The sequence below is a fragment of the Odontesthes bonariensis genome, chromosome 11 (genome assembly GCF_027942865.1).
Source record: "Odontesthes bonariensis isolate fOdoBon6 chromosome 11, fOdoBon6.hap1, whole genome shotgun sequence".
NCBI classification, from domain to species: domain Eukaryota; kingdom Metazoa; phylum Chordata; class Actinopteri; order Atheriniformes; family Atherinopsidae; genus Odontesthes; species Odontesthes bonariensis.
Genome location: NC_134516.1, coordinates 38,771,520 through 38,797,316, shown reverse-complemented (window position 1 = coordinate 38,797,316; position 25,797 = coordinate 38,771,520). Strand labels below are relative to the sequence as shown.

Sequence of the window (25,797 nt, the reverse complement as noted above, 5' to 3'; positions counted from 1 at the left end):
CATTTCTCTGTCTTTGTGTGTTAAATATGTATGTATGTAAGGACTCCTGTCAACAGTTTGATGTTAGCTCATGTGGACTGGATTTACTCCAGACAAATGGGCTACCCGACTCTTCTTAAAACCTCTTAAAACCCAGCAGCTAACATCAACACGGAGCAGAATACACAAAGCCATTGTTGGTCAATAATGTTTCTTCATACTTCCATACCAGCCAGGCAATATTGACTGAGACAGCTGATGGGTAGTAATATTTGGTTCCAAAGCTCAAGTCAAAGAGCCTACAGTGATTGCAGTGGGAAAGTGTTGCTGTTTCCCTCCTCTGAAAAGGCCACAGCTCCCCCTGCTGTTTATGGAGAAAAGTGAGAAGACAGAGGTGGAAAGATCGGGGCTCCGTCAGCAGTAATGAGGGCGCTGCTCCGGTCCGTCGTGGTGAAGAGGGAACTGAAGAAAAAAAGAAATTCAACCTCATGTTAAACTCAACCTTTCCTCATGTTAAACTCAACCTCGGCCAAAGACTTTCCTCATGTTAAACTCAACCTCGGCCAAAGACTTTCCTCGTGTTAAACTCAACCTCGGCCAAAGACTTTCCTCGTGTTAATCTCAACCTCGGCCAAAGACCTTCCTCGTGTTAAACTCAACCTCGGCCAAAGACCTTCCTCGTGTTAATCTCAACCTCGGCCAAAGACCTTCCTCGTGTTAAACTCAACCTCGGCCAAAGACCTTCCTCGTGTTAAACTCAACCTCGGCCAAAGACTTTCCTCGTGTTAAACTCTACCTCGGCCAAAGACTTTCCTCGTGTTAAACTCAACCTCGGCCAAAGACTTTCCTCGTGTTAAACTCAACCTCGGCCAAAGACTTTCCTCGTGTTAAACTCTACCTCGGCCAAAGACTTTCCTCGTGTTAAACTCAACCTCGGCCAAAGACTTTCCTCGTGTTAAACTCAACCTCGGCCAAAGACTTTCCTCGTGTTAAGCTCAACCTCGGCCAAAGACTTTCCTCGTGTTAAACTCTACCTCGGCCAAAGACTTTCCTCATGTTAAACTCAACCTCGGCCAAAGACTTTCCTCATGTTAAACTCAACCTCGGCCAAAGACTTTCCTCATGTTAAACTCAACCTCGGCCAAAGACTTTCCTCATGTTAAACTCAACCTCGGCCAAAGACTTTCCTCATGTTAAACTCAACCTCGGCCAAAGACTTTCCTCATGTTAAACTCAACCTCGGCCAAAGACTTTCCTCATGTTAAACTCAACCTCGGCCAAAGACTTTCCTCATGTTAAACTCAACCTCGGCCAAAGACTTTCCTCATGTTAAACTCAACCTCGGCCAAAGACTTTCCTCATGTTAAACTCAACCTCGGCCAAAGACTTTCCTCATGTTAAACTCAACCTCGGCCAAAGACTTTCCTCATGTTAAGCTCAACCTCGGCCAAAGACTTTCCTCATGTTAAACTCAACCTCGGCCAAAGACTTTCCTCATGTTAAACTCAACCTCTGCCAAAGACTTTCCTCATGTTAAACTCAACCTCGGCCAAAGACTTTCCTCATGTTAAACTCAACCTCAGCCAAAGACTTTCCTCATGTTAAACTCAACCTCAGCCAAAGACTTTCCTCGTGTTAAACTCTACCTCGGCCAAAGACTTTCCTCGTGTTAAACTCAACCTCGGCCAAAGACTTTCCTCGTGTTAAACTCAACCTCGGCCAAAGACTTTCCTCGTGTTAAACTCTACCTCGGCCAAAGACTTTCCTCGTGTTAAACTCAACCTCGGCCAAAGACTTTCCTCGTGTTAAACTCAACCTCGGCCAAAGACTTTCCTCGTGTTAAGCTCAACCTCGGCCAAAGACTTTCCTCGTGTTAAACTCTACCTCGGCCAAAGACTTTCCTCATGTTAAACTCAACCTCGGCCAAAGACTTTCCTCATGTTAAACTCAACCTCGGCCAAAGACTTTCCTCATGTTAAACTCAACCTCGGCCAAAGACTTTCCTCATGTTAAACTCAACCTCGGCCAAAGACTTTCCTCATGTTAAACTCAACCTCGGCCAAAGACTTTCCTCATGTTAAACTCAACCTCGGCCAAAGACTTTCCTCATGTTAAACTCAACCTCGGCCAAAGACTTTCCTCATGTTAAACTCAACCTCGGCCAAAGACTTTCCTCATGTTAAACTCAACCTCGGCCAAAGACTTTCCTCATGTTAAACTCAACCTCGGCCAAAGACTTTCCTCATGTTAAACTCAACCTCGGCCAAAGACTTTCCTCATGTTAAACTCAACCTCGGCCAAAGACTTTCCTCATGTTAAACTCAACCTCGGCCAAAGACTTTCCTCATGTTAAACTCAACCTCGGCCAAAGACTTTCCTCATGTTAAGCTCAACCTCGGCCAAAGACTTTCCTCATGTTAAACTCAACCTCGGCCAAAGACTTTCCTCATGTTAAACTCAACCTCTGCCAAAGACTTTCCTCATGTTAAACTCAACCTCGGCCAAAGACTTTCCTCATGTTAAACTCAACCTCAGCCAAAGACTTTCCTCATGTTAAACTCAACCTCAGCCAAAGACTTTCCTCATGTTAAACTCAACCTTTCTCAACATTTATTGCCTCCCTCCCCGATTAAAGCATGTAAAACTGTGCAGAAATGTAAGGCCACTAACCAAACTGAGGTCAGAGCAGACATGAAGAAGTAAGAAATGCCTCAGTCACTAGTCCTAGTCACAGTTGACTTTTTGGTCAGGTTTGTACAGTTTTCCCGAAGGAAGCTGAACGCACCATGAGCTATCCAGTGATGGTAGAATCCTCCCCAACAAGCTGCACTATACTCATGCCATCTCAGGTTTCAGAGAGCTGACAGGATCCAGACTCAAATGACATAACCTCCCTCCCTCCCTCCCTCCCTGCCTCCCTCACCTCCCTCTCCCTCCGTCCCTCCCTCCCTGTGCAATGTTTTAGGCAACTGAGAGGATGAGTTTTTCTTTAAAAATGTACCTCCATGCAGAGGAAAAAGTAAGTAACCTTTAGGTCTCCCCAGTACACTCAGCACTCTGAGGGTTTGGGCTGTCTCTGTGTCCTCATGTAATTCCACACTAAATAAAAGTACCATCATCAGGAACAGGTCCATGGTCAATTTATGGAGCAAATTACATTCAGATTATTTTTAGGGCTCGGCGCGTTAACTCATTATTATCGCTTTAACTTGTTAATTATCTAACGCTGATAAATATTTTATTGTGCATTGACGCAGGTTTTTATTATTGTAAAAGTCTGCTGAATGCATCGCATTCACACAGTTACAGCAAACACCACGAAGCATGGAGGAATAAAATAAAGATAAACTAGCAGCTAACATCACCGCTACAGGTGTGAAGCTCACTGAGGTAACCGGCGCTACTTCCTGTTTTACTCGTTTCAACATAAAAGCACTTATTTCAAAATAATTTTTTTTTAAAAACTCCTGCATTTACAGCCAAGTTGAATTGTCTTCTCAGCGTAGTAGTTCCAGTGTAAAATATCACTTAAAGGCAAAACACACAACTGATAGCAGCAAGTCATTCAAGGAAACAGACAGTGGAGCGAGGCTTCTGCATAAAAACTACAGAAAGATGCTGATGTTAAAAGTGTGTTTGCACAACAAATGTTATGGCACTTTCATTCATATGGTAGCACATTTAAAATAAAGCTAAATGCTACAGGCTATACGCTACTTCATTCATTTTTGGATTTTGCGTACAAATGCGATTAATTGTGATTAATCAGGGAAATCATGTGATTAATTAGATAAAACATTTTAATTGTTGCCCAGGCCTAAGTATTTTACACTGACATGTTGGATTTGAGTATTTTTTTCATGCATCCCGATCAACCCCTTCAGTCTTAGTATTTCAACAAAATGAGATTTACCTCACTGGGTGTGTGTTCTGTGTCAGCCAGGGCTAACGTTACCATACTGTCAAACACATTCTTCCACACAAGTCCTCCACATACTTCCACTGCACTCTGAATGTTATACCGTTACAAGAGTCCTGCCACGTGCCTCTTGGTGTCCAATTCCTGTGTATAGGCTGCCAGCTAAGCACAATGTAAGCTACTGGTGTGGCAAAGCATTTTTTTAACTTGAATTTTACTGTAATAATAGATCTAATAAGAATCAGGATGGAGGCAGCTGTAAGCCAGGTGGGAACCAGCAGCCACTTTAACCAGCTTTAAGAGTAAACTTAAATGCATTTACAGTCAATAAGTGAGCATTCAGATGAAGAAGGTGAATTTGGGTAGAGGGATAAAGAGCACGTGATAAATTCTCCCCTTTCTCGGTGGTCTAATGTACCGTGGAATAGCGATATTACCCACTGCACTTGAAGGTAGCATTTGGTGTCATTGAGATTTAAAGGCTGTCTTGTAAAGTGAGAGGGGGCAGCTGCTGTTATTTAAAACATACTGATGGCCATGGCATCACATCATCTCTGCCTCAGAAGATCCTTTAGTCGCATGAACGTTTGTTGGTAAGAGCAACCTCTTTTCTATCTGTTCCATCTTCTTTGAACTCTACTGCACTTTGCACTCCCACCTCCAGATCAATTAGTTTTATTACTATTTTAAAAAGTAGCTTCAAACAACAGCTTCACACTTGCATTAACCGACAATGAGTTTAAGTCACACTATGAAACCTGACACTGGGTGATCATTTTAATAAAATGGAGAATAGGTGATGTGCTATTGTGAGCCAACTAAAGCTCTGAGTGGAGTTTAATGACAACATCAATTAGTGAGACTTGGTACTTCTTTGTAAATGTTGTGAAAAGCGTTTGTATGTGCTGCTCTCGGTTTCTGTTGCATGAAGCTGAAATCATGCCACAGGAAATTGACGAAGCTCTGTGTCTTGATTAGGAGCATAAGAGGACGAGATGTTTCCTCTGTGTGCTTTGGTGATGCTGCTGTGTCTTCCCTATAGAGGGCTCTGCATTGGTGAGTCTCTGCTTTTAACCCAACACAAATGTTCTGTGTTCCCCTCACTCTTAGGCCTGAATTGGACTCAAACTATTAGGGTATTTATTTCCTATGACACTAAACACAACAGTCCTCTTTCTGTTCTGTTTCAATGAGGATCTGATCCTCTCAAGCTTTTTCACTGTTATTCAACGAGCTATGAACATTTTTCCACTCTCGTCTACCCCACCCTATTAAAAAATTGAAAATTTAAGACATCTTAATCTAATTATAAATTTACAGATTAAAGATATTTTAGTAGTTTGGTAACTATTAACATTTGTATTAATGTTGTACTTTTAACAAGGTGCTAATATCGTATCACTTCGTTGTTGTTGCTGTGAAATATTAAATTGGTAAAACTTATATGTGAGTGCATATTGTTTCAGTTACCACTGGGCCAGCAATTCAATTCAATTCATTTTTATTTATATAGCGCCAAATACAACAAATGTCATCTCAAGGCACTTAAATAATAAAGTCCAATTCAAGCCAATTGGAATTCAATTAATTGTAATCATAATTATTTTCAAAATAATCCAATTCGTTCATATAGAGCCAATTCAAAAACAATTTCCTAGCTAAGGAAACCAACAGATTGCACTGAAACTTTGTCTTCGGTCCAATCTCCCGGCCTGAGCGTGCCTGAGGCGACTGTGGAGAGAAACGACTCCCTTTGAACAGGAAGAAACCTCTGGCAGAACCAGACTCAGGAAGGGTGGCCATCCGCCTCCACCAGCTGGGGTTGGAGAGGACAGAAAAGAGGGGACAACAAACACTGTAACACCATTCAAAGGATACCTGTTGGAACAGGGAAACACGAGTTAATGACCACAATAATGTCACATGTACATAATATCATTTGAGAAATTAAACGGGGAAAAAGAGAGTAAAGTGAGGAAAGGACACATTGAGAAATATGAGGTCTGAATATAAAACAAAACAGAACAAAAAAAGAAGCAAAACAGTGAAAGTAGGGGCTTTGTTGGCATAGAGATGATATTAGAGGTGGTATTCTTAATACTGAAAGGCATCCATCCAGCATCCATGCTGCTATGGTCAATTCAAATTCTCAATATTAGCTTGAACTGTGAGGAAACTGAAGCACCCTAAACAACACCCAAAGAACACCAATGGTGGGGGCCTGGGCATGCCGATCCTTGGCGTTTCAAACTATCTCTAGGGACAAGGAATGTTACTTTGCTGGTGGGGAAAGAGCCTGAGCTGGTGTGTGAGGTGGAGCGGTACCAACTGGATATAATTGGGCTCACCTCCACTCACAGCATTGGCTCTGAAACCAAACTCCTGCAGGGGCTGGACTCTCACATACTCTGGAGTTTCTCATGGGGAGAGGCGTGGCGGTGTGGGGATACTCTCAAGCCCTTGAGTCAGCGCCTATGTGTTGAAATTCTCCCCGGGGAGCGAAAGAGTCGCCTCACTCAGCATGGCTGAAAGGATCAGATCATTGTCTAAATTACAATCAGACTGAGTTATTAAGTGCACGTAGACACCTTAATCTTAATCTTAATCTTAATCTTAATCTTAATCTTAATCAACTTGGTTGAAAGTCACTCTAAACCTGCTTGTAGACGCTGAAGCACGTGGTGAATCAGACTTTGCGTTCTGCGCATGCTCCAGATGTTTTCCCAGGGTCGTGACCCGGAAGTCAAAGGAGACGATATTCCTGTTGTTGTCACCGTCAGAAAGAAACAAACAACGCGATGGAGAATGCTCCGTTGGGCATCGAGTTTGTGCAACAAGCAGCTCATCACAGACCAAATGTAGAGGGACGTAGCTTCATCTGGCTCTGCGTTCTCCATCTTTCTCCAATGCCTGAGTTTGTTGTTGTTGTTGTTGGTGGTGAAGAGGTCAACAGGAAGTGGCTCTATTAGCAACAGCTGGAATGGGTACAGCGCCACCTATCATACCGGGGTATGACACGCTTTGTGCCTCTGATCCCATTCATTCACCGCCAAATATCCAAGGAGAGTTACCCTTGCTCAACTCATTCTTATTGTAATTTAGCCAATAATCTGGTCCTTTCTGTGGCATGTGACCCCACTGAGTGTGGCTGCAAGTTGCCGGAAGGAAGGTTGTTTGTGCGTATGCACCAAACAGCAGTCAGATTAACCAGCCTTCTTGGAGTTTCTGGTCCAGCAGAACTAAGACTGAGACTTTACTTGCATCTGTGTTCAGGCGGATGTCATTTGTCACCTTGATCAGAGCTGTTGGTATACAACTTTTTCTAGGACTTTGCCTTAGAATGGCAGGTTTGATATGGGCCGGTAGTTGTTCAGTACTGTGGCATCAAGATTGCTCTTCTTTAGAAGAGGCTTAATGACAGCAGTTTTTAAGGCCTTTGGAAATGTTCCAGTCTGGAGTGAGATGTTGACTAGATGAGCGAGTTGTGGTAACAAACTGCTCAGCACAGACTTTAGGAATCTAGTGGGCAACTCATCAAGGCAGCACGTTGATGAACTGACTGCAGATGGTCTCTTCGACTGTTTTGTCAGTAACAGGTGTGAAATGTGTCAGCTCTAGGTGTCCAGCTGGCTGCAGAGTAGTTATTTGTGTTGTGGAAATTATTGCATTTTTAATGCCTTGAACTTTGTCATTAAAGAATATTACAAACTCATTACACTTGGATGTAGAAATGAGTTCTAAAGGCAGTGAAACGAGCAGGCGCAGTGTGGTTTTTGCCCAGGTTACAGTGGACCAAACCAAAGAGTTACTAAGGGGGGTCATGGGAGTGTGACCATCAAGTCTACATGTGTTTTGTATATCTGGAAAAGGCCTAGCTCAGCTTGGGCTCAGCCTTAGAGATAGGATGAGAAGTTCGGCCATCCAGACAGAACTCGGAGTAGAGTCGCTGCTCCTCCACATCGAAAGGAATCAGCTGAGGTGGTTCATCTGGTTAGGATGCCTACTGGTCACCTCCCTTTGGAGGTTTTCCGGGCACATCCAACTGGGAGGAGGTCCCGGGACAGGCGCAGGACTCGCTGGAGGGATTATATATCCCTTCTGGACTGGGAAAGTCTCGGGATCCCCCAGGAAGAGATGGAGAGTGCCGCTCAGGAGAGGGAAGTCTGGGTTTCTCTCCTGGACCGCGCTGCTACGTCAGCTCCAATAGGCAGCGTCAGTCTATGAGGCGTCTGTGTATATTATATCTATGGTTGAGACGCTCTGACAGTACCACCACATAACAGGAAATACTAAGCTGTTATTTTTTACCATTTTTTTTTTAAATATTATAGTTCTGATAAAAAATAAATAAATAAATAATGAGAATAAATATACATATATAGATAGGCTACATATCCGATCCCTGATCGGGAGGAAACGTCTGATTTCGATCGAGTCAGAAACCACGTGATCACCCGATTTTTGGGACATCCCTGCATGAAATGTTTAAAAAAAATAAGCAAATTAACAAGAAACCTAAAGATATCTTTGATGACTGAAAAAAAAAGATATAGAGAAAAATCCTACATGGACTAGTTTTTCTGCATCACTCTGAGACAAGATGTTCCTGATTTTAACAATATTACGAAGGTGAAAGAAGGCAGTCCTAGAAACCTGTTTTATATGCGAGTCAAATGATAAGTTCTGGTCAAAAATAACTCCAAGGTTCCTCACTGTAGAACTAGAAGCCAAGGAAATACCATCTAGAGAAACTATATAGCTAGACAATTTCTCCCTGAAACGCTCAGGTCCAAAGATAACGACTTCAGTTTTGTCTGAATTTAGCAGCAGACAGTTCTGAGTCATCCAGGTCTTTATGTCCTTAAGACATGCTTGTAGTCTGACCAACCTATTGGGTTCATCTGGTTTTATAGATAAGTACAGCTGAGTATCATCAGCATAGCAATGGAAATTTATGCCATGCTGTCTAATAATGTTACCCAATGGAAGCATGTATAAAGTGAAAAGAATCGGTCCAAGCACAGAACCCTGGGGAACTCCATGACTTACTCTGGTGTGTGAGGAAGATTCTTCATTTACAAGAACAAACTGAAATCTATCAGATAAATATGACTTAAACCAGCCTAATGCAGTTCCTTTAATCCCAATAACATGTTCAAGTCTGTGTAATAAGATACTGTGATCGACCGTATCAAATGCAGCCCTGAGATCCAACAGGACAAGCACAGACACAAGTCCGCTATCAGAGGCTAAGAGGAGATCATTGGTAACTTTCAGCAGTGCAGTTTCTGTGCTTAAAAGTCTGAGGTACATATCCTGTCAACAAAGACAGATTGATCAAATCCAATATGGAAGTGTCAATTAATGGGAAAACCTCCTTGAACAGTCTGGTTGGGATTGGGTCTAAAACACAAGTTGATGGTTTAGAAGAAACTATTGCTGTTGTTAGTTCAGAGAGATCAAGAGAGAAGCAAAGGAAATACCATCTAGAGTAACTATATAGCTAGACAATTTCTCCCTGAAACGCTCAGGTCCAAAGATAACGACTTCAGTTTTGTCTGAATTTAGCAGCAGACAGTTCTGAGTCATCCAGGTCTTTATGTCTTTAAGACATGCTTGTAGTCTGACCAACCTATTGGGTTCATCTTCAGTTCAGTTTGTCTGAATTTAGAAGCAGAAAAGTAAAGTGTTCTCTCTTCCTCTCATTATTGGTGTTCTTTATCCTTTTTTCCCTTTTTATTCAGTTTGTAATCACAGTCATTTCTGTGTTCAACCTTTTTTGTCTAGGCATTCCTGTAGTAATTCTGCAGGTGGACTATGGGAAATCTGCTGTTTTGCAATGTGATGGCTCAGCCTTCAAAGGGGAAGACGGGAGTGTGCTCTGGGAGGTAATGGGAGTGGATGTGGCTATTCTGCAGGGAGAAGAGCCAAAAGTCAAAGAACGTTTTGAGGTTAGTGCTGCCTTTCTTTGATTTGCTGTTTGGCATCTCGAGGAGTTGGTTTAGTTGAGCACTGGGTTCATTACATCAGATTAATTTCATGTTTTTCTTTTTAGAATAACTGTCATTCACCTCCAGAGTAAATTTGTTATTGAGGAGTGAGCCTGAATTAAAGATGCAAATCCTAAACCTTTGCAAATCCAAATGCATCTGAGTCCTGTAATGAATCAGGTGTGAAATATTGGATGAAAATGTGAAAGTGAAACTATTTAAAATATGTCTTTCCCTTAATTCACAATGTTTTTACGATTATTATCATTATTATTACAAACGCTTGGAAGTTCATTTCTCTCTTTTGGTGAAAGCTACATATGAACATAATGATCCAATAAGTGTGTAACCAACAGATAAAAGTAAAGCTCAGAGCCTAATTATTGCTTTTTATGCACACTTACTGAAATGAAGAAAAGCTAAACTTCTGCTTTCTCTGAACACGTGTAGCAACCGATAATGTAAAAACATCCAATAACGTAATCATTTTGGCCATTTTAAATGTAATAATGTTATAACTTAATGTAATAAAGTTTTTGAGCCAATAAGGTAATAAGATATTATCTTCAATCGAGTGTCACTCAGTGGGGTCACATGGCACTGAAAGGATCAGATAATTGGCTAAATTACAATAAGACAAATTACAATAATGTAGCTTTTGGGCAGTACAAAGTTAAGGAAATATACTGGAAGAAGTAATGGCAATTTTATGTTGATGTTTTTCCCTCAGTTCAACTCAACACTTTTTACATTTGTAAATGAGTCTTCATGCTCTGTGTTGTATATTAAGGTTAAGTGTCATATAGTGCCTTATAGTGGCATTCCAGTTGTTTGAATACAGTTTTAAGTTTTAAGTGAGAACTGAATCGTTTTCCCTTGAGAAATGTTTGAAAACAGTTCTAATTCAAAAATAAATGCGGTAAATTCATTTGACAGTGCAACATCCATCAGCGGCACTGACATGAAATTTTGAATTTACATATCCAAGCATATAAACACAATTCTAAATATAAATTTTGTACAACAAATAATTGTGAAATTGGCTGTTAACCATATTTAAGGAGAGAGAGTGCTGCACAATACATACTCTTTATGAATGAATATAACGACTATGCCATCTATTTTTGATGAGTAAACTGCACAAAAACTACAAAAAAATATTTTATTTCCAAGAAATGCAGTCCTATTTATGTGTTATTACATTATCGGCTGCAGTTATTACATTTCAAAGGACTTTTTTAATGTCGCGCCAATAACGTACCAATCAGCCAATAACGTAATAACTTATTACATTATTGGAAAAATGTTATTACATTATTGGCTCAAAAACTTTATTACATTATTGACAAGTTATTACATTATTGGCTTTATTACATTATTGGCAGGTTATTACATTATTGGCATTATTACATTTATAATGGACAAAATTATTACGTTATTGGATGTTATTACATTATTGGCTTAAAAACTTTATTACATTATTGGCTTTATTACATTTAAAATGGCCAAAATGATTACGTTATTGGCAGGTATTACATTGTTGGATGTTATTACATTATCGGTTGCTACAACATGTACAAAGCTTCACCTACCTACCCTGACCCTACCCAGAGCTCGAGAGGCTGCACGCCTCAGTACAACATTATATCTTCACAAAGCAAGTATGTGTTCGCTACTGCATTAAGGTTTCTTTTAATTGTGTTGTGGAATTTTAACTTGTAGGGCCGAGTCCAACTGCCTTCAAAAGAGCAGCTCAGGGAGGGGAACTGGTCTGTGGTCCTCAGCCACGCAAGGTTCAGCGACGGTAATATTTATCAGTGCATCTGGGATGAAACGAGAACTCTATCAACAATCTGGCTCCAAGTCATGGGTAAGTTGGATGCCGTCATAAATGTGTGTTTTGTTTTCACACTAACAGTAACGCTGTTTGTTCTGAGGATTTGTACTCTCAGATTTATTATCAACAGGTTTCTCTGTCTGATATAAGTTTGTGTGATGTTTCCTTTAAAAGTTCATTCTTAATTAAACCTGGTAGCTATAAAAAAAAAAAAAACTGCAGCAGTGTGTCACATTGGTGCTTAAAGACCATGGAAGTTGATGCTAATGGGCTCTAAGAAGGGGGGAAAATCATTGAAAATTGTTTCGTGTTGTGGCACCACGATAGGCTCCTGTGTCGCTTTAGGCTTCCAAAGGCTAATTAAGAAAACAGCCAAAAGACCACGCTCTGTTTGTGCATATGTCTCATTCCTGGTCATCTCCAAACAAGGCTGTTTGATCCAGTATATACAGGTTATGTGTTAATCAGGCACAGATTAAACACAGGCTGCCATCCACCTCCCTGTTTGGAATCAAAACCCACTCTAAACCTCTTTTTTCTGAACTTACAGAGTTGATCTCTTTTGTCACTATTTTATATTTCTATTCTGTTCCCGATTTAAAAACTGAGACATCCTATAAAAGAGATTATTAAGCATGTTTTACATGAAAAAAAACTGTGCACGTAACCTTGTTGGGTGTCTCAGTTTAACACTCAGTGAAACTGTGCTTCCTACATGCCTATGTCAGACGGAGAAACTATTTAAAGATGGTGGTGCCAGTGACGGTAGCAGGGGCTCGGCTCTCTTTATGTATCATGTATGTTTTAGTTTTGTGTGTGTATGTGTTACTATGCTAACTATATCACCCAGGATGGCTCAATTTGCTCATTTCACATATGACTACATTCAGTTATTGTTCACTGGTGACTAATGTAAAGATCCCGGCAATGGCTTTACTATCGTAATCCCATGGGAGATACTTCACCCATCAGACATACGTAGAATCTCTCTCCCAGCAGTGAGGCGACTCTTTCTGTCACACATCTAAAGCATAATCCCTCCTGACCTCAACACACACCAGTTTGCCCGCCAGCTGCACCGAGGATGTTATTATTATTCCTCTTGACTATATTTTTAACACTGATATATTTTGAGAACCTTCAAGGCCAGAATTGTTAACTGCAAATATATTCAAAGTTTCATTCAATATATTCAAGTTTCATTCAATATATTCAAGGTTCACTCCATATATCAATCAATATATAACACTGATATATTGTTAACTATTATTAATTGTTATTGTTTGGCATAAGTGCATGCCAGTTTGATTGAGGTGACCAAGAGACAGGGGATTTAGGGAGAACTTCCACTACAGTGCAAAGACGTCAAAGTCAACACGTCTAAGACAAAATAATGGTCAATGACTTCAGGGTGTTAAAGATCAGGAAACATCTTCTGCCACACATTCAAAGGGAAACACTGAACAGCTAACTTGGTTCATCAACATAACTAAAACAAAGCTCAAAAGAGGCTTATTTTCCTCAGAAAATCTAAAACAGGCCAAAGTCCCTCCTGCTGAACTCAGAGGTGCAGTTGAATCCCTTCGGAGGCACTGCATTACAGGGTGGTAGGGCTAGGTTACAGTTTTTTTTGGAGGATTACATGTCAATCTTTGTTGAGAAAATGGCCATCTGCAGCACTCTCACAGAAGACCATTTTTACTTCCATGAAGATATAAAACGGCTCTAAACCCCGTCTCTGATCATCTAGCATGCCTTCTTATACCGGGTTCACTCATTCAGCTCTGAGTTTTCTTATTTTCTTGACTGACAGACTGCTCTTTGTGCCACATTGCCTCACTGTACATATATACAAATATATATTATGACATGCCATTCACTTCCCCATTAGCTTTCACCTTACCGTGGTGGGGGGGTTGCGTGCCCCAATGAGACTGGGAGCTATGTTGCCGGGGGCTTTAAGCCCCTGGTAGGGTCACCAAGGCAAACAGATCCTTGATGAGGGACCAGACAAAGAACAGCTCACAAAAACCCCCGATGATGCAAAAAATTGGACAAAGTCTTCCTTTGCCCAGACACGGGTCACCGGGGCCTCCCCCTGGAGCCAGGACAGGGGCGTGGCCCAGCAGCGAGTGCATGGTGGCCGAGCTTGTGCCCATGGTGCTCGGTCGGGCACAGTCCGAAAATTCGACGTGGTTCCAACGCGCTCAAGGAGGTCGGGTGCAATGCGAGCTGGGTGGCAGCTGAAGGCGGAGACCTTGGAGCCTGAGCTGGTGCGCGAGGCTGAGCGGTTCCGGCTGGATATAGTCGTACTCACCTGGACGCACGGCTTGGGCTCCGGAACCAGCCTCCTTGAGAGGGGTTGGACTCTCTTCCACTCTGGAGGTGCCCGCGGTGAGAGGCGTAGAGCAGGTGTGGGCATACTTATTGCCCCCCGGCTGTGCACCTGTACATTGGGGTTTACCCCGGTGGACGAGAGGGTAGCCTCCCTCCGCCTTAGGGTGGGGGGACGGGTCCTGACTGTTGTTTGTGCTTATGCACCAAATAGCAGTTCAGAGTATCTCCAGTATTGAAAAGACAATCTTCGTGGCTTAATCTGTGTCTTCTCCCAACATGTGCTGATGACCTTCCTGGCCTCTCCTGAAAGAACCTCACGTGGAACGCTCCATAACTGTAAATGAAGATACCGTGGTGGAACTTCCATGCTATGTTCAACACCCCAGAACCCCGTCCGACAATCTAGAAGTGTGGTGGACCAGGAATGGCAATCTGGTATAGTGCAAACATACTCATAAAAGTAAATGCTATTTTTTGTGTATGTATTTCCAGGTATGTCATTTCTTCTGTTTTATGGGTGGATTCTACTGGCCTGAAACTGGTGTTAGTTGTGTTGGTGAACCTTGCTCAGGTAAATCCTCTGGCACAACAACGTTGGTGGCTTTTGTTATGCAGGGTGTGATGAGTGTGGCAGGTAAACCTCTTAATAAGCGCTGTTAGTAGTATTTTTAGATGTGAGTACAATAGAATAGAATAGTGTCTGTGGTAATATGGGGGTAAACCAGGTGTGAGCCAAAAAGGAGGAAGGAAAACTAAGAGATTTCACAAAGGAAAAATAAAACAAAAGGAAACGTCCCAAAACCAGGATCCTCCCAGATGGAAGTTTCTAGCAAAAGTTGTCCTTTCTGCAGGCTTTCTTTGTGGTTTACTGCAAGAAATACAAAGGCCAGCAAGTTCAGTTAAATTCATAGAGCGCCAAGTCACCACTGATTTAATCTCAAGTTACTTTAAGATGAATCCAATTCAAGCCAATCATAATCCAATTCATTGTAATAACATTTCTATTGCAATCAATTTGCAAAATCATTAAAATTCAAATTAGTACAACATACAAAGCCAATTAAGTTTGAAACAAATAGATGACATCAAAACCTCTCTTGAGAATCAATCACCCTATGATGGGACCTTTTTTTTCTATTTTTTTAAAATTTATTTATTGGTTTTCACAATTGAAAATGATACATCAGACATACAGAAATACAGAAATATAAGAACATATTGTAGGAGGGTGGAGCAGCCTGCTTCCAATTAAGTCAAATTATTCTTCTCGCTATGAGGGTGACAAAAGCAATGCCGTCAGATTGTGCCCTAGGAAGATGGTCATCCTCACATTGGGCCTCATGCAAGAACCGTTCGTACGCACAGATTTGTTCTTAAGTCGTACGTACGAGTGATTTAAGAGAATGTGCGCATTCACCAATCTTTTTGTATTTTACGTTTTCTTTCAGGTACGAACAGAATTTACGAGTGATCCAGAGCTGTCGTAGGAGTTTCCTAAAATAGTCCGCTGTTATTCCAGTCAAGTTTGCTTGACTAATGGATGGTATATTTAATTACTTTGAAGCAAACATAAATAAATATATACATTATACCCCATAATGATGCTAACATTATTCTGTTTAACCTAAATTATGCACTAATTGAAGGTAAATTTGACTCTGTATATAACAAGGTCAATGCGAAGCGTAACCAGCGGCTGACTTGCTACTTTTGGATGCCATAGTGCGTCAGGCTCTTGGAAGAGAGCGTGTGTTCCGAGACCGTGTAGACAGACGAATGGCTGACATCGCGATTTAGATTGCTAAGGACTGTGCTGCTACAAATATGCAGCTTACTAGAGACACAACTCCAGAGAGAAACACGCCGATAAAACCCAATTCCACACACGTCCAGGTCCTCACCACCCTTGGATTTTTGGCCACTGGAACCTTTCAGAGGGAGATTGGAGACAGATCGGGGGTGTCCCAGTCCTCTGTGAGTCGTGCACTCCCCTTGGTCATCAAAGCTCTCATCAGTTTATCACCCATGGTACATCAGATTCCCATATACCGCTGTCCAACAAGTACAGATTAAGAGGGACTTTCATCCCGTGGCTGGACTGCCAAACATAATCGGAGCAATAGACTGCACACATATACGCATCAAAACACCCGTGCTGTTGTGAAGCGCACTGAGCTGAAGGCCAGGTGGGTGTGTCTCCATACAGCATGTATTTTCATATCAAACCATTTTATTTATTTTTTTCGGTGACATTACGAACTACAGGTGACACAGAATTAACAGCACTCATAATAACTTCCCATTTCTTGGCTTTAGCAGGTCCCGTAATTCCACTGCTGACACTGCTAAAAATGACAGATTTTCTTTTCTGGATCTCTGAAAGCAGAACTTCAGTCTCAGAGCCCCTAAAGTTGTTCTTTTTGTGCCTTGATGCCGTTTTCATGACTCAGCACTTCCTGGCACAGGAGAGAGGAAGCACAGCCTTATATGGTATCATTTTGGGCGTGGAGTATGCAAATCTACTATCCTCGTGCACATGAACTTAGATACGCACGGGTGGCATTCATCATTTACGCAGGTCGTTTACACACTTTTTCCCAAGTTAAGAGCGCTTGTTGAATCTGACGTGGCGTGTTCGTACGAGACCTTCATCAAATTTAGAATAAAAATACGAAAATGTTCTTGCATGAGGCCCATTGAATACCAAAAATGGCTGTGAGAGGGTTTGGGTTTATTGTTCTTTTAAATACCTTGGATAGGGTATCAAATATAGAGGACCAATAACCTGAGAGCCTCGGACAAGCCCAGAACGTATGAGCCAAGGTTGCAGGTGATGAATCATCAATTGTTGGATACATCTTTGCGATTCTGGCTTTAGACAAGTGCAGTCTGTGTGCTACTTTGAACTGAAGTAGGTCTGGCACAAATTGATGAGGAGTGTATCCTTGAGAATACATCTGACTATTCAGTATCTGTAATTTGTAGGTTTAGATCTGCCACGCTTCTCTCAATGCATCAAGAGATGCCGTCTGAAAAGAGGAGAGTTTCATATACATAATAGATATTATGCCTTTGTGAGATAGATCTGTTGGGAACAGAGTATCTGTGGGCTGTTGTTCAGGGATTGCAGGAAATGATCTTAAAAAATGTGATTTTGGTAAATCAAATTTAGCTCTGAGCTGGTCAAATGAGGCAAAAATATCTGCTATGTAGAGATCTTTAAATGAGACAATATACCTTTCTCATGCCAGACTAAGAAAGAATCATGTTCAAGTGAGGGGGGAAACTGATGATTTGCCACAATTGGGGCACAATAATAATAATAATGATAACTTGGACTTATATAGCGCCTTTCAGGGTACCCAAGGTCGCTTAACAAGAGAAAAGAATGGGGGAAGGGTAGGGCCGGAGGGGTGGGTTTAAGAAGAGTAGGACATGGAGAAGAGATGTGTTTTTAGATTCTTTTTGACCTGTAGTAGAGAGGGGGCAGAACGGATGTGAAGTGGCAGATTGAGTGGATGAGGGTCTCTGTTACTGAGTCGGATAATGAGGGCCGGAGTCTTGAAATGTTTCTGAGGTGAAAAAAGGCAGACATAGTGATTGATGTGGGACCGAAATGAGAGAGTGGAGTCCAGGATGACACCCAGGTTCCGTACCTCTGGTGATGGAGAGATGGAACAGCCATCTATGACCAGGGCCAGATCACCAACCTTCTTCAGCAGGGGTGCCGGGGCCACCACCATGAGCTCCGTTTTGCTGCTGTTAAGTTTGAGGAGGTCAGAGGTCAACCAAGCTTTGATTTGCTGCAGGCAGTTGTTGAGCTGAGAGGAGGGGTTTGTGCTGATGTACATCTGAGTGTCATCCGCATAGCAGTGAAAAAGCCAACCAGCCTGCCAACCAAAGTGTTTACGCACCTGAGCCCACATACGTAGTGAATGGTAGACTAGGGGGGCTATGATGGGCCCTTTTAACAGGACGAAACCTCCATCAGAACCAGAACCAGAACCAGGAAGGGCGGCCACCCGCCTGGACCAGCTGGGGGCTGAGAGGACAGGAAAAAGGGGACAACAAACACCATAACACCAGGCCAGGAACACCTGCTGAGACCTTGAACAATGTAGACAGTTAGACGGGTACATTCCGGTATCAGAGTTCAAGTTCAAGTCTTTAAAAAAAAGCAGTGAACACCAGTAAACCACAACTAAGCTAACAAAATCAGAAGATTCTAACTACCAGTCAGAACCAAAGAACAAACATCTTCGTTGTCTTCTTTGTCAGTTTTGTGGGTTTGTCTTTTCCTCAAAAATCTAATAATCTTTATTCACTCGCAGTCTTTGTCCTTTACAGCTACCAGGTTCTCGCACAATCCAAGCGGATCGAGAAGATTATTCTTTGTCGGTAGAACCAAAAGTGAATGACAGCGGAGAGTACCAGTGTTGGTATAAAACCAGGTAAGTTCCACGTTTATCTGTAAATTGGTGGGTTATATTTATAACTAAAATACTCCTCCTTTCCACTTACTTTGTGTGATAACCTCTCCCAGTCAGATATTTTACAGTAAGTAGTCTGCATTATGAATGAAACTCCAGGAACACCAATATCAATTGCTTAATTAATCTTAACTAATCCATCCCAAGCGAATAAACTGAACTGAAAGATTCTTATTCATTAAGATTCCTTAAAGAAAAACTGTACTGGTGTGGTGAGAGATAAAAAAAAAAAGCAGTGCTTACATGTACAACTATCTTAGAGGTAGAAGCAGCAGAATTACTTGATTATTGTCTCACACAGTCCACAGAATCACAGCATCCAACTTACTTCAACACTGGCTGAATTTGATTAAAATTGGAATGCATTTGACTATGGCCGCTGGTGTCTCTAATGCCACGTTTCTGACTATAGAGCTGCCAATTACCAGGGTTTTGTCCTCAGCGGGTGTGTCGCTGAGTGGGGAAAATCTGTTTGAAGCGTGGACAGGTCGATGGTGAACAACGGGCTTGACTTTAGAGCTATGCCTCTTCCTGACAGTCACCCAGCCACGTTGTAATCCTGGCTGCTCAGGTTCTGCTAGGGGGAGGCTAATTGAGCTAGCTACGCTAGGTGGCTCCACACTGGCTAAAGGGACCTGGCTCGCTATCGGTTGATTTTCAACAGTGCAGAGCCGAGCTTCCAATTCAGATAACCTCGCCTCCAAAGCTACAAAAAGACTACATTTGTTACATGTACCATTATCGCTAAAGGAGGCAGAGGAGTAACTAAACATCTGACACACGGAGCAGGTGAAAGCAGGAGAAGGAGGAAGAGAACCGGTAGCCATGCTACGCTAGAGAACCAGACACACCGTTAAAAAGTGAGAATAAAGATCTGTAGGAGTGTGTTAGAACAGAACGGTATTGTTTGTGCTGAACAAGAATAAATAGAATTCATATTCGTAAAGAGTCTGTTGTTGGAACAGGTACACTAACATTTCTAAATCTGGGGATAATCTCTGAAATAGATTTTTCATTTTAACTGGTTAGAGGTAAACTGGGGGAACCTCACACGATTAGATTTAATTTTCCTGATAAAGTCCAAATCATAATACAGTTAATCTGTTAAATTAAGGTTCAGACGTAGTAAGAAAAATACGAAACAACAAGATGTAGCACACGATCTTATCTCTTCCTTTAATGTGACCTGAGCAGAAGGATCATTGACTGACTCCGATGCAGTGATTAAAATGGACTATTGTTACCATTACTAGTAACCATTATTGATTATATTTGTAGGAGGTCTGATACTTCCAGCCTTGGGATACCAGAGAGTGTCACATTGACTGTGCTGGAAAAAATCCCTACTGATAATGGTAATCCTTCTTCTTCTTGTTGTAATTGCAGCAGCAGGCAGCCTGCTTAGAGAACGTTGTATCTTTACAGATTACAACCCCCTTTCTCCTTTTTACACAGTGTTGAACCCTGAAGAAAGAACCACCAAAGAGGACTGGGTCTGGACCACCCTGTGGCCTCCGACGCTCTGGGCAGAGGAGACGACAGATTTTACAAACAGTGAGTCTCCACCTCATCTTCTATCTGTTCTCCAGAACGAGTCCAACCCCAAATGTGAGGTAAAGTTTGTTTTGTAAGAATGAAATCTGAACTAAACCAAGTTGCTACGGGTCCGTTCAACAGAAATACACAAGAATCACTGTGGATGATTGTATGATTCAGTCCAGAATCCAGGGGCACATCTCTCTGCTTGATGATCCGTGTGGTTTGCTGGATGTTCTGTTGCAGAACCCCAACCCTAAAAACATCAGAAAGGATGATGCACACCCCGGTCATCGCCTGTTCGAACCCCTAACCCTCCGGCGGGCGTTATAGGTCCATCAAATCCAGAACCTCCAGACTCACCAACAGCTTTTATCCACGTGCTGTGACTTCATTAAACAAACACAGATCACATAGCCTCCCCCCTGCCGCCCTCTGGCACACCAACACTTTAAATTGTTGCATTTGTATTTATTGTGTATTGCTGTATTATATTCATATATATTGCTATATATATTCATATTGTTCGTATGGACCCAGTGGAGTTGCACTTTACTTTACTATGATGTACAATGGCTTTCAATTTAATTCAATTCAATTCAAGTAGGGTCAGTGCTAGGGTAGGAGCCGGGTCTTAAGCCTCGTTTCCACTGTCAGTCCGGTTCGGGTCACTTTGGGGTCAGCTTGCCTTCCCACTGTACAAAGGGGACCCTCAGGGGTGGGCGGAGTGCGTGCCGAAGCGTCACTACGTCGATCGCTCCCAAGCTTCTTCAGCTTAATGCCACACCGGCTCGCGGTCCGGGTGAAATCACTCTCTGACATTTCTGCGGCAATCAGCTGGAAAACTTATTGGTTTGGCCCAGCGCCATCGAGCTCCCGCTGCACAGCCTCCTCACCAACACCGGAGAGCAGAGCCTGGACCCGGTCCTGTGGGCTCGGTACCCCAAGCAGAAGGGTTACAGACATGGGAACGGGTTCCATGGTAACGGGTTCCATGGGACCGGTACGCTTTGGTGGTAGTGGAAACACTGAAATAAGAGAACCGGACTGACCGGCACCGGACTGCATAGTGGGAACGGGGCTTTACGCCCCTGTTCTGGTAGCGCTCGGTAGGTCATTCCACCATCGTGGAAGGACACATGAACAGAGTCTGGATTGTCTGGAGCGTGATGTAGGCACTGCTAGATGGAAATCCTGAGACTCCACAAGAAACAATAATCAAGCAGAGGTCTCTGCATAACTGACCCGGTTGTTAGTCAGTTAAGTGAATCTATACTTTGCTTTCACAGCTGTGAGTGGCTGGTATGCTGTTCACATGGCATGAAAGGTCTGCTCACTCCAGCCAGTGCACATTCTAAGTCATGCAGACCCATTCTGAAGGTTACTTTGATGTTGCCTTCTGGGTATTGGTCACCATCCTGCTAGCAACAATAGTGATCTCAAGGTAGTAGACAGTTAATGTCAGAGAGGAGAAAACCATGCATCCAACACAAGTAAGTGTTTGGAAAGAAAATGTGAGAAAGAGAATAAGATTTATCACAAGTCAGAGGCCAGGGGCCGATACTTGGTTTGGTTTGGAGCCATACTTCCAACCAAGCGTGGAGCAGTGATCTGATGTTCCAATAGTTCCCATCAGTGGTTATTCAGAGTAGTTCAGTGGGTACCGACAGCTTATAGATAGAAAGGGGACTGAGAACGGACGGAATGAAAGACGTTTCCTACATGGTGCTTTTCACAGAATACACTGCAGTGTGAACCTTATCAACCAGCTTTGACCTGCAGAATGAACCTGCTTTTTCCAATGGTTGGGCTGTTGCAGAAGGAGTTTAGCTCTCCCATATCTCCTATTCTGTTGCACCAGCCTAGAAACACAGGTGTAACACCATGTTATGTGGCACAGCTTATGTGTCCGACTACATCAAACCTACAATATTATTATTAGAAATTGTTACATTATATGTTAGAAAAACACACATCTGAAACAGAAATTCGGGTGAAATAGTGAAATTGTTTCACTATTCCCTACAGCTTTGGAGCCTGATGAAAAAACCACAGCAGTGAATTGGGTCTGGACAGTGGCGGGACCAGAAGTGGAAGGGTCCACTCAGCCCATGACAGGTGAAATTTACACTGTGAGAATGAGAATCAGCCAGGGTACAAATTTCACTGTTGGTTGATAAAGAATAGTAATCTCCATATATATATATAGTATATCTGAGAACATTTCAGTATTATGTGCGTAAGGTTTGTGAGAAGGTTTAGTGTCATACGTTTGGATGTAAGCTAATTGTGAATAATGTCCCTGATGGTGCCCCATACAAACTCTAAAGTATCCCTAAGCTGCTGGATGATGGATCATTTAAATGTGATGGTGTCTCAAATGTTGCCTTCTATGGTACATTTTCTTTCATGTTCTTCATTCACAACACCATTGGAAGTAATGATGATGCTAACAATAACCATTCCTAAGAAGCACCTAGAAAAAATAAATAAATAAATAATAATAATAACCTGCTGCAGAAAATGTTTACAGGGCAACTTCCCTCCTTCCTATTATATTATAAGCTGTTTGCTTCATCAGTCAAACACATGTTGATAAAAGTTTATTTATATCGTAATTAGGGCTGGGCAACCATTAAAATGTTTAATCTAATTAATCACATGATGATTAATCGCATTTGTACGCAGAATCCCAAAAATGAATCCAAAAGTAGTGTATAGCTTTTAGCATTTAGCTTTATTTTAAATGTGCTGCCATATGAATGAAAGTGCCATAACATTTGTTGTGCAAACACACTTTTAACATCAGCATCTTTCTGTAGTTTTTATGTAGAAGCCTCGCTCCACTGTCTGTTTCCTTGAATGACTTGCTGCTATCAGTTGTGTGTTTTGCCTTTAAGTGATATTTTAGACTGGAACTACTACGCTGAGAAGACAATTCAACTTGGCAGTGTTTACAGATGACTTTGGTTCTGTCGACTCCGCCGTCTGGAAGAACTTTAACATGAAAATGGCCGAGTAAAAGTTCCGTACCCTTCTCCATGTTTGGTGGATCCGCCGATTACTTTCTTTTCCTGTTCCACAGCAGACAGCAGCAGACTTTTACAAAATAAAAGCCTGTGAGCAACAGACTTTTACAAAATAAAAGCCTGTGAGCAACAGACTTTTACAAAATAAAATAAATAATAAAACAGGGGTGGTCCGTGGCGTAGTGGGTTGAGCAGGCGCCCCATGTACAGAGGCTATAGTCCTCGCTGCAGCTGGCCCCGGTTCCAGTCCCGCATCGGACGGCCCTGTCCTGCATGTCGTTCCCCCTCTCTCTGCCCCCTGCTTCCTGTTTCTCTGAACTTTCCTACCCATTAAAGGCACAAAAGCCCCAAAAAACTATATAAAAAAAACTGCGTTAATGCGCGATAAAATATTTATCGGCGTTAAATAACTTATGAGTTAATAACACGATAATAACGCGTTAGCGCGAAAATAAAGAGTTAACTCGCCCAGCCCTAATCGTAATCTATTTATTTCAACTTACTAAACTGAAATAATTGTAACTTCCTCTCTGGGAACAAACTGGTTACTGCACTCTAAAGAGCTTATATTGATGTAGACTCACCCTTGGAGGGTTAAAGTTGAGGCATTTATTGCTGAACTGATAAATTGATCCCATTTGTGATCAAACATCCTGTAATACATTGGGTGGTTTTTAACCAAATAGTCAGATAAATGTTGTCTGGTCAAACCCTGAGAGTTGTTATTGGTGCTGTTTGTAATAACCCTGAGAACCGCCAGGAACGGGTCCAACGAATGTATGAAGGTTACTTGCTGACCCTAACCCATTAAAGCTGCACTGTAAAATAAAAAATCGTCATTTTAAAGTAAATTGCCCTCATTTTTTACTGTAGTTTTCCTGTTTTTTAAAAATAGTGTAAAAAATTAGTAAAAGTACAGATATTATCTGTAAATTAACAATCCACCTGTTATTTTATGTATTATGCCAATAATGCCAAATTACATTTATTTCCCATTTTTTACAGGCAAATTACTATTATAATTGTACAGTATTTTCCTGTTTTTTTAAACTATGTGCAAATGTATGTAAAATTACGATAATTACCTGTTATTTTATGTTTTGCTTATTATATAAAAGGTTCATCTCCATATTTTCCTGCAATTTCAAGGTAAATCACATTAGTTATATGTGGTTTTACTTTAATAACACAAATGACAGTGGTGCAACAAACACTGTTTATTTTTAGACTTGGAAGAAAAGGCACATAGCAAAATATAGCCTTTGTGTTAACACTCAAGGACCAACCAGGAAATACTGGAACATATATATCATATGTGATATGTGTTAATATTAACTGTATTTATATTATATATCATATTTATACAATGTTCTTGTCTTTTTGCACATTCTATTAACATATTCATAGTATATTATTTATGGTATGTATATCGTGTATAGTCAAGTATTTATTATGCATATATTATACATGTACTATATATCATATCATATTATATTATATATTGTGTGTGTGTACATATAGACACGAATATAGACACTGAATCATGATTCAGATGGAGTCATCACTATAATGCATGTGTAATGAGTGACTTGAAACATTTCAGAAGTTCTTCTTGTTTTCTAGATGCTGATGCGGGTGTTTCAGGTAAAGGAAGATGCCTTCAACAGTTTGGATTTGTATGCATATTTAATGAGCTGCCAGGAGCCCCTTACAGGTGACCTCACAAGTCATTTCTCTCTCCGTAAAGTAGTGACAGAGCCACAGCCAACAGAGAAGGCAACATCATCTCCAGATGAAGGCGAGTCTCTACCATAAAGTGGAGGAACCAGTGCAGGAATCCATCACGATGACACTATAATCACAGATAGAGATGCTAACATCCCATCTTCCTTCCGCAGACCGCCTTCTGGACGCTCCAGAGCTGACCTCCGGTTCTTTCCTATTGGAGACTTTCCCGTGGATTCGGGTCGGACTCATTGGCGGAGTGTTGCTGCTCACATCGGTGGTCGTGTGTGTTCTCGGAGCTCTGAGGCAGATTTAATGGGTTCCCACTCTGTTCAGTTTGAGGGCTTGGGTGAGAGTACACAGGCAGATGTTTCATTGCAGGTGTGCTCGTAGCTCACGGTGTCTCCTACCTTTCATCCACTCTCTGTAAAAAGCTGCTTTGTCAATTAAACATTTTATCTTCTACACAATTTGGTAGAAGCTACAAAGAGTTCATTTCAATGTACATCAGCATTTTGTTCCAGTACTTCACACTCCCTGAGTTTCACTTTAACTGAGGTCACCTGTAAGCTGTGGGATCCTCCGGTGTTTCCAAGGACTGCAGTCAGCCAGTCAGAATGTCTCTGTGGAATTAAAGTCCACATATGTGGACATCCAGCAGCTTACGGTAACGATCGGACATGACAGACATGGATAAAGGTCACTTTGCTGCTAAGATTGAAACATTAAAAATAGGGCTGGGCGAGTTAACTCGTTAGTTATTTAACTAACGAGTTAAATATTTTATCGCGCATTAACGCAATTTTTTTTTTTAATATAGTTTTTTGGGGCTTTTGTGCCTTTAATGGATAGGAAAGTTCAGAGAGACAGGAAGCAGGGGGTAGAGAGAGGGGGAACAACATGCAGCACAGGGCCGTCCGATGCGGGACTGGAACCGGGGCCAGCTGCAGTGAGG

General features: G+C 41.7%; 1 protein-coding gene across 1 annotated transcript; it reads left to right on the top strand.

The window, feature by feature from the left end:
- Window positions 1-4,430: 4,430 nt before the first annotated feature.
- Window positions 4,431-25,158, top strand: LOC142391275 (uncharacterized). Its single transcript, XM_075477045.1, has 12 exons — window positions 4,431-4,491; window positions 4,877-4,954; window positions 9,686-9,849; window positions 11,611-11,758; window positions 14,373-14,497; window positions 18,410-18,513; window positions 19,831-19,907; window positions 20,008-20,106; window positions 22,117-22,206; window positions 24,741-24,761; window positions 24,865-24,915; window positions 25,016-25,158. Exons 2-12 carry the CDS (start codon window positions 4,894-4,896, stop codon window positions 25,156-25,158), a joined length of 1,083 nt encoding a protein of 360 aa, XP_075333160.1. The 5' UTR covers window positions 4,431-4,491; window positions 4,877-4,893.
- The last annotated feature ends 639 nt before the right edge of the window (window positions 25,159-25,797 follow it).

Coding starts and splice junctions, on each gene's coding strand:
- LOC142391275 (XM_075477045.1), top strand. CDS start 4,894: ATGTTTCCTCTGTGTGCTTTGGTGATGCTGCTGTGTCTTCCCTATAGA. Junction 9,850..11,610: donor AAGTCAAAGAACGTTTTGAG/GTTAGTGCTGCC, acceptor TTTAACTTGTAG/GGCCGAGTCCAACTGCCTTC. Junction 20,107..22,116: donor GACGACAGATTTTACAAACA/GTGAGTCTCCAC, acceptor TATTCCCTACAG/CTTTGGAGCCTGATGAAAAA.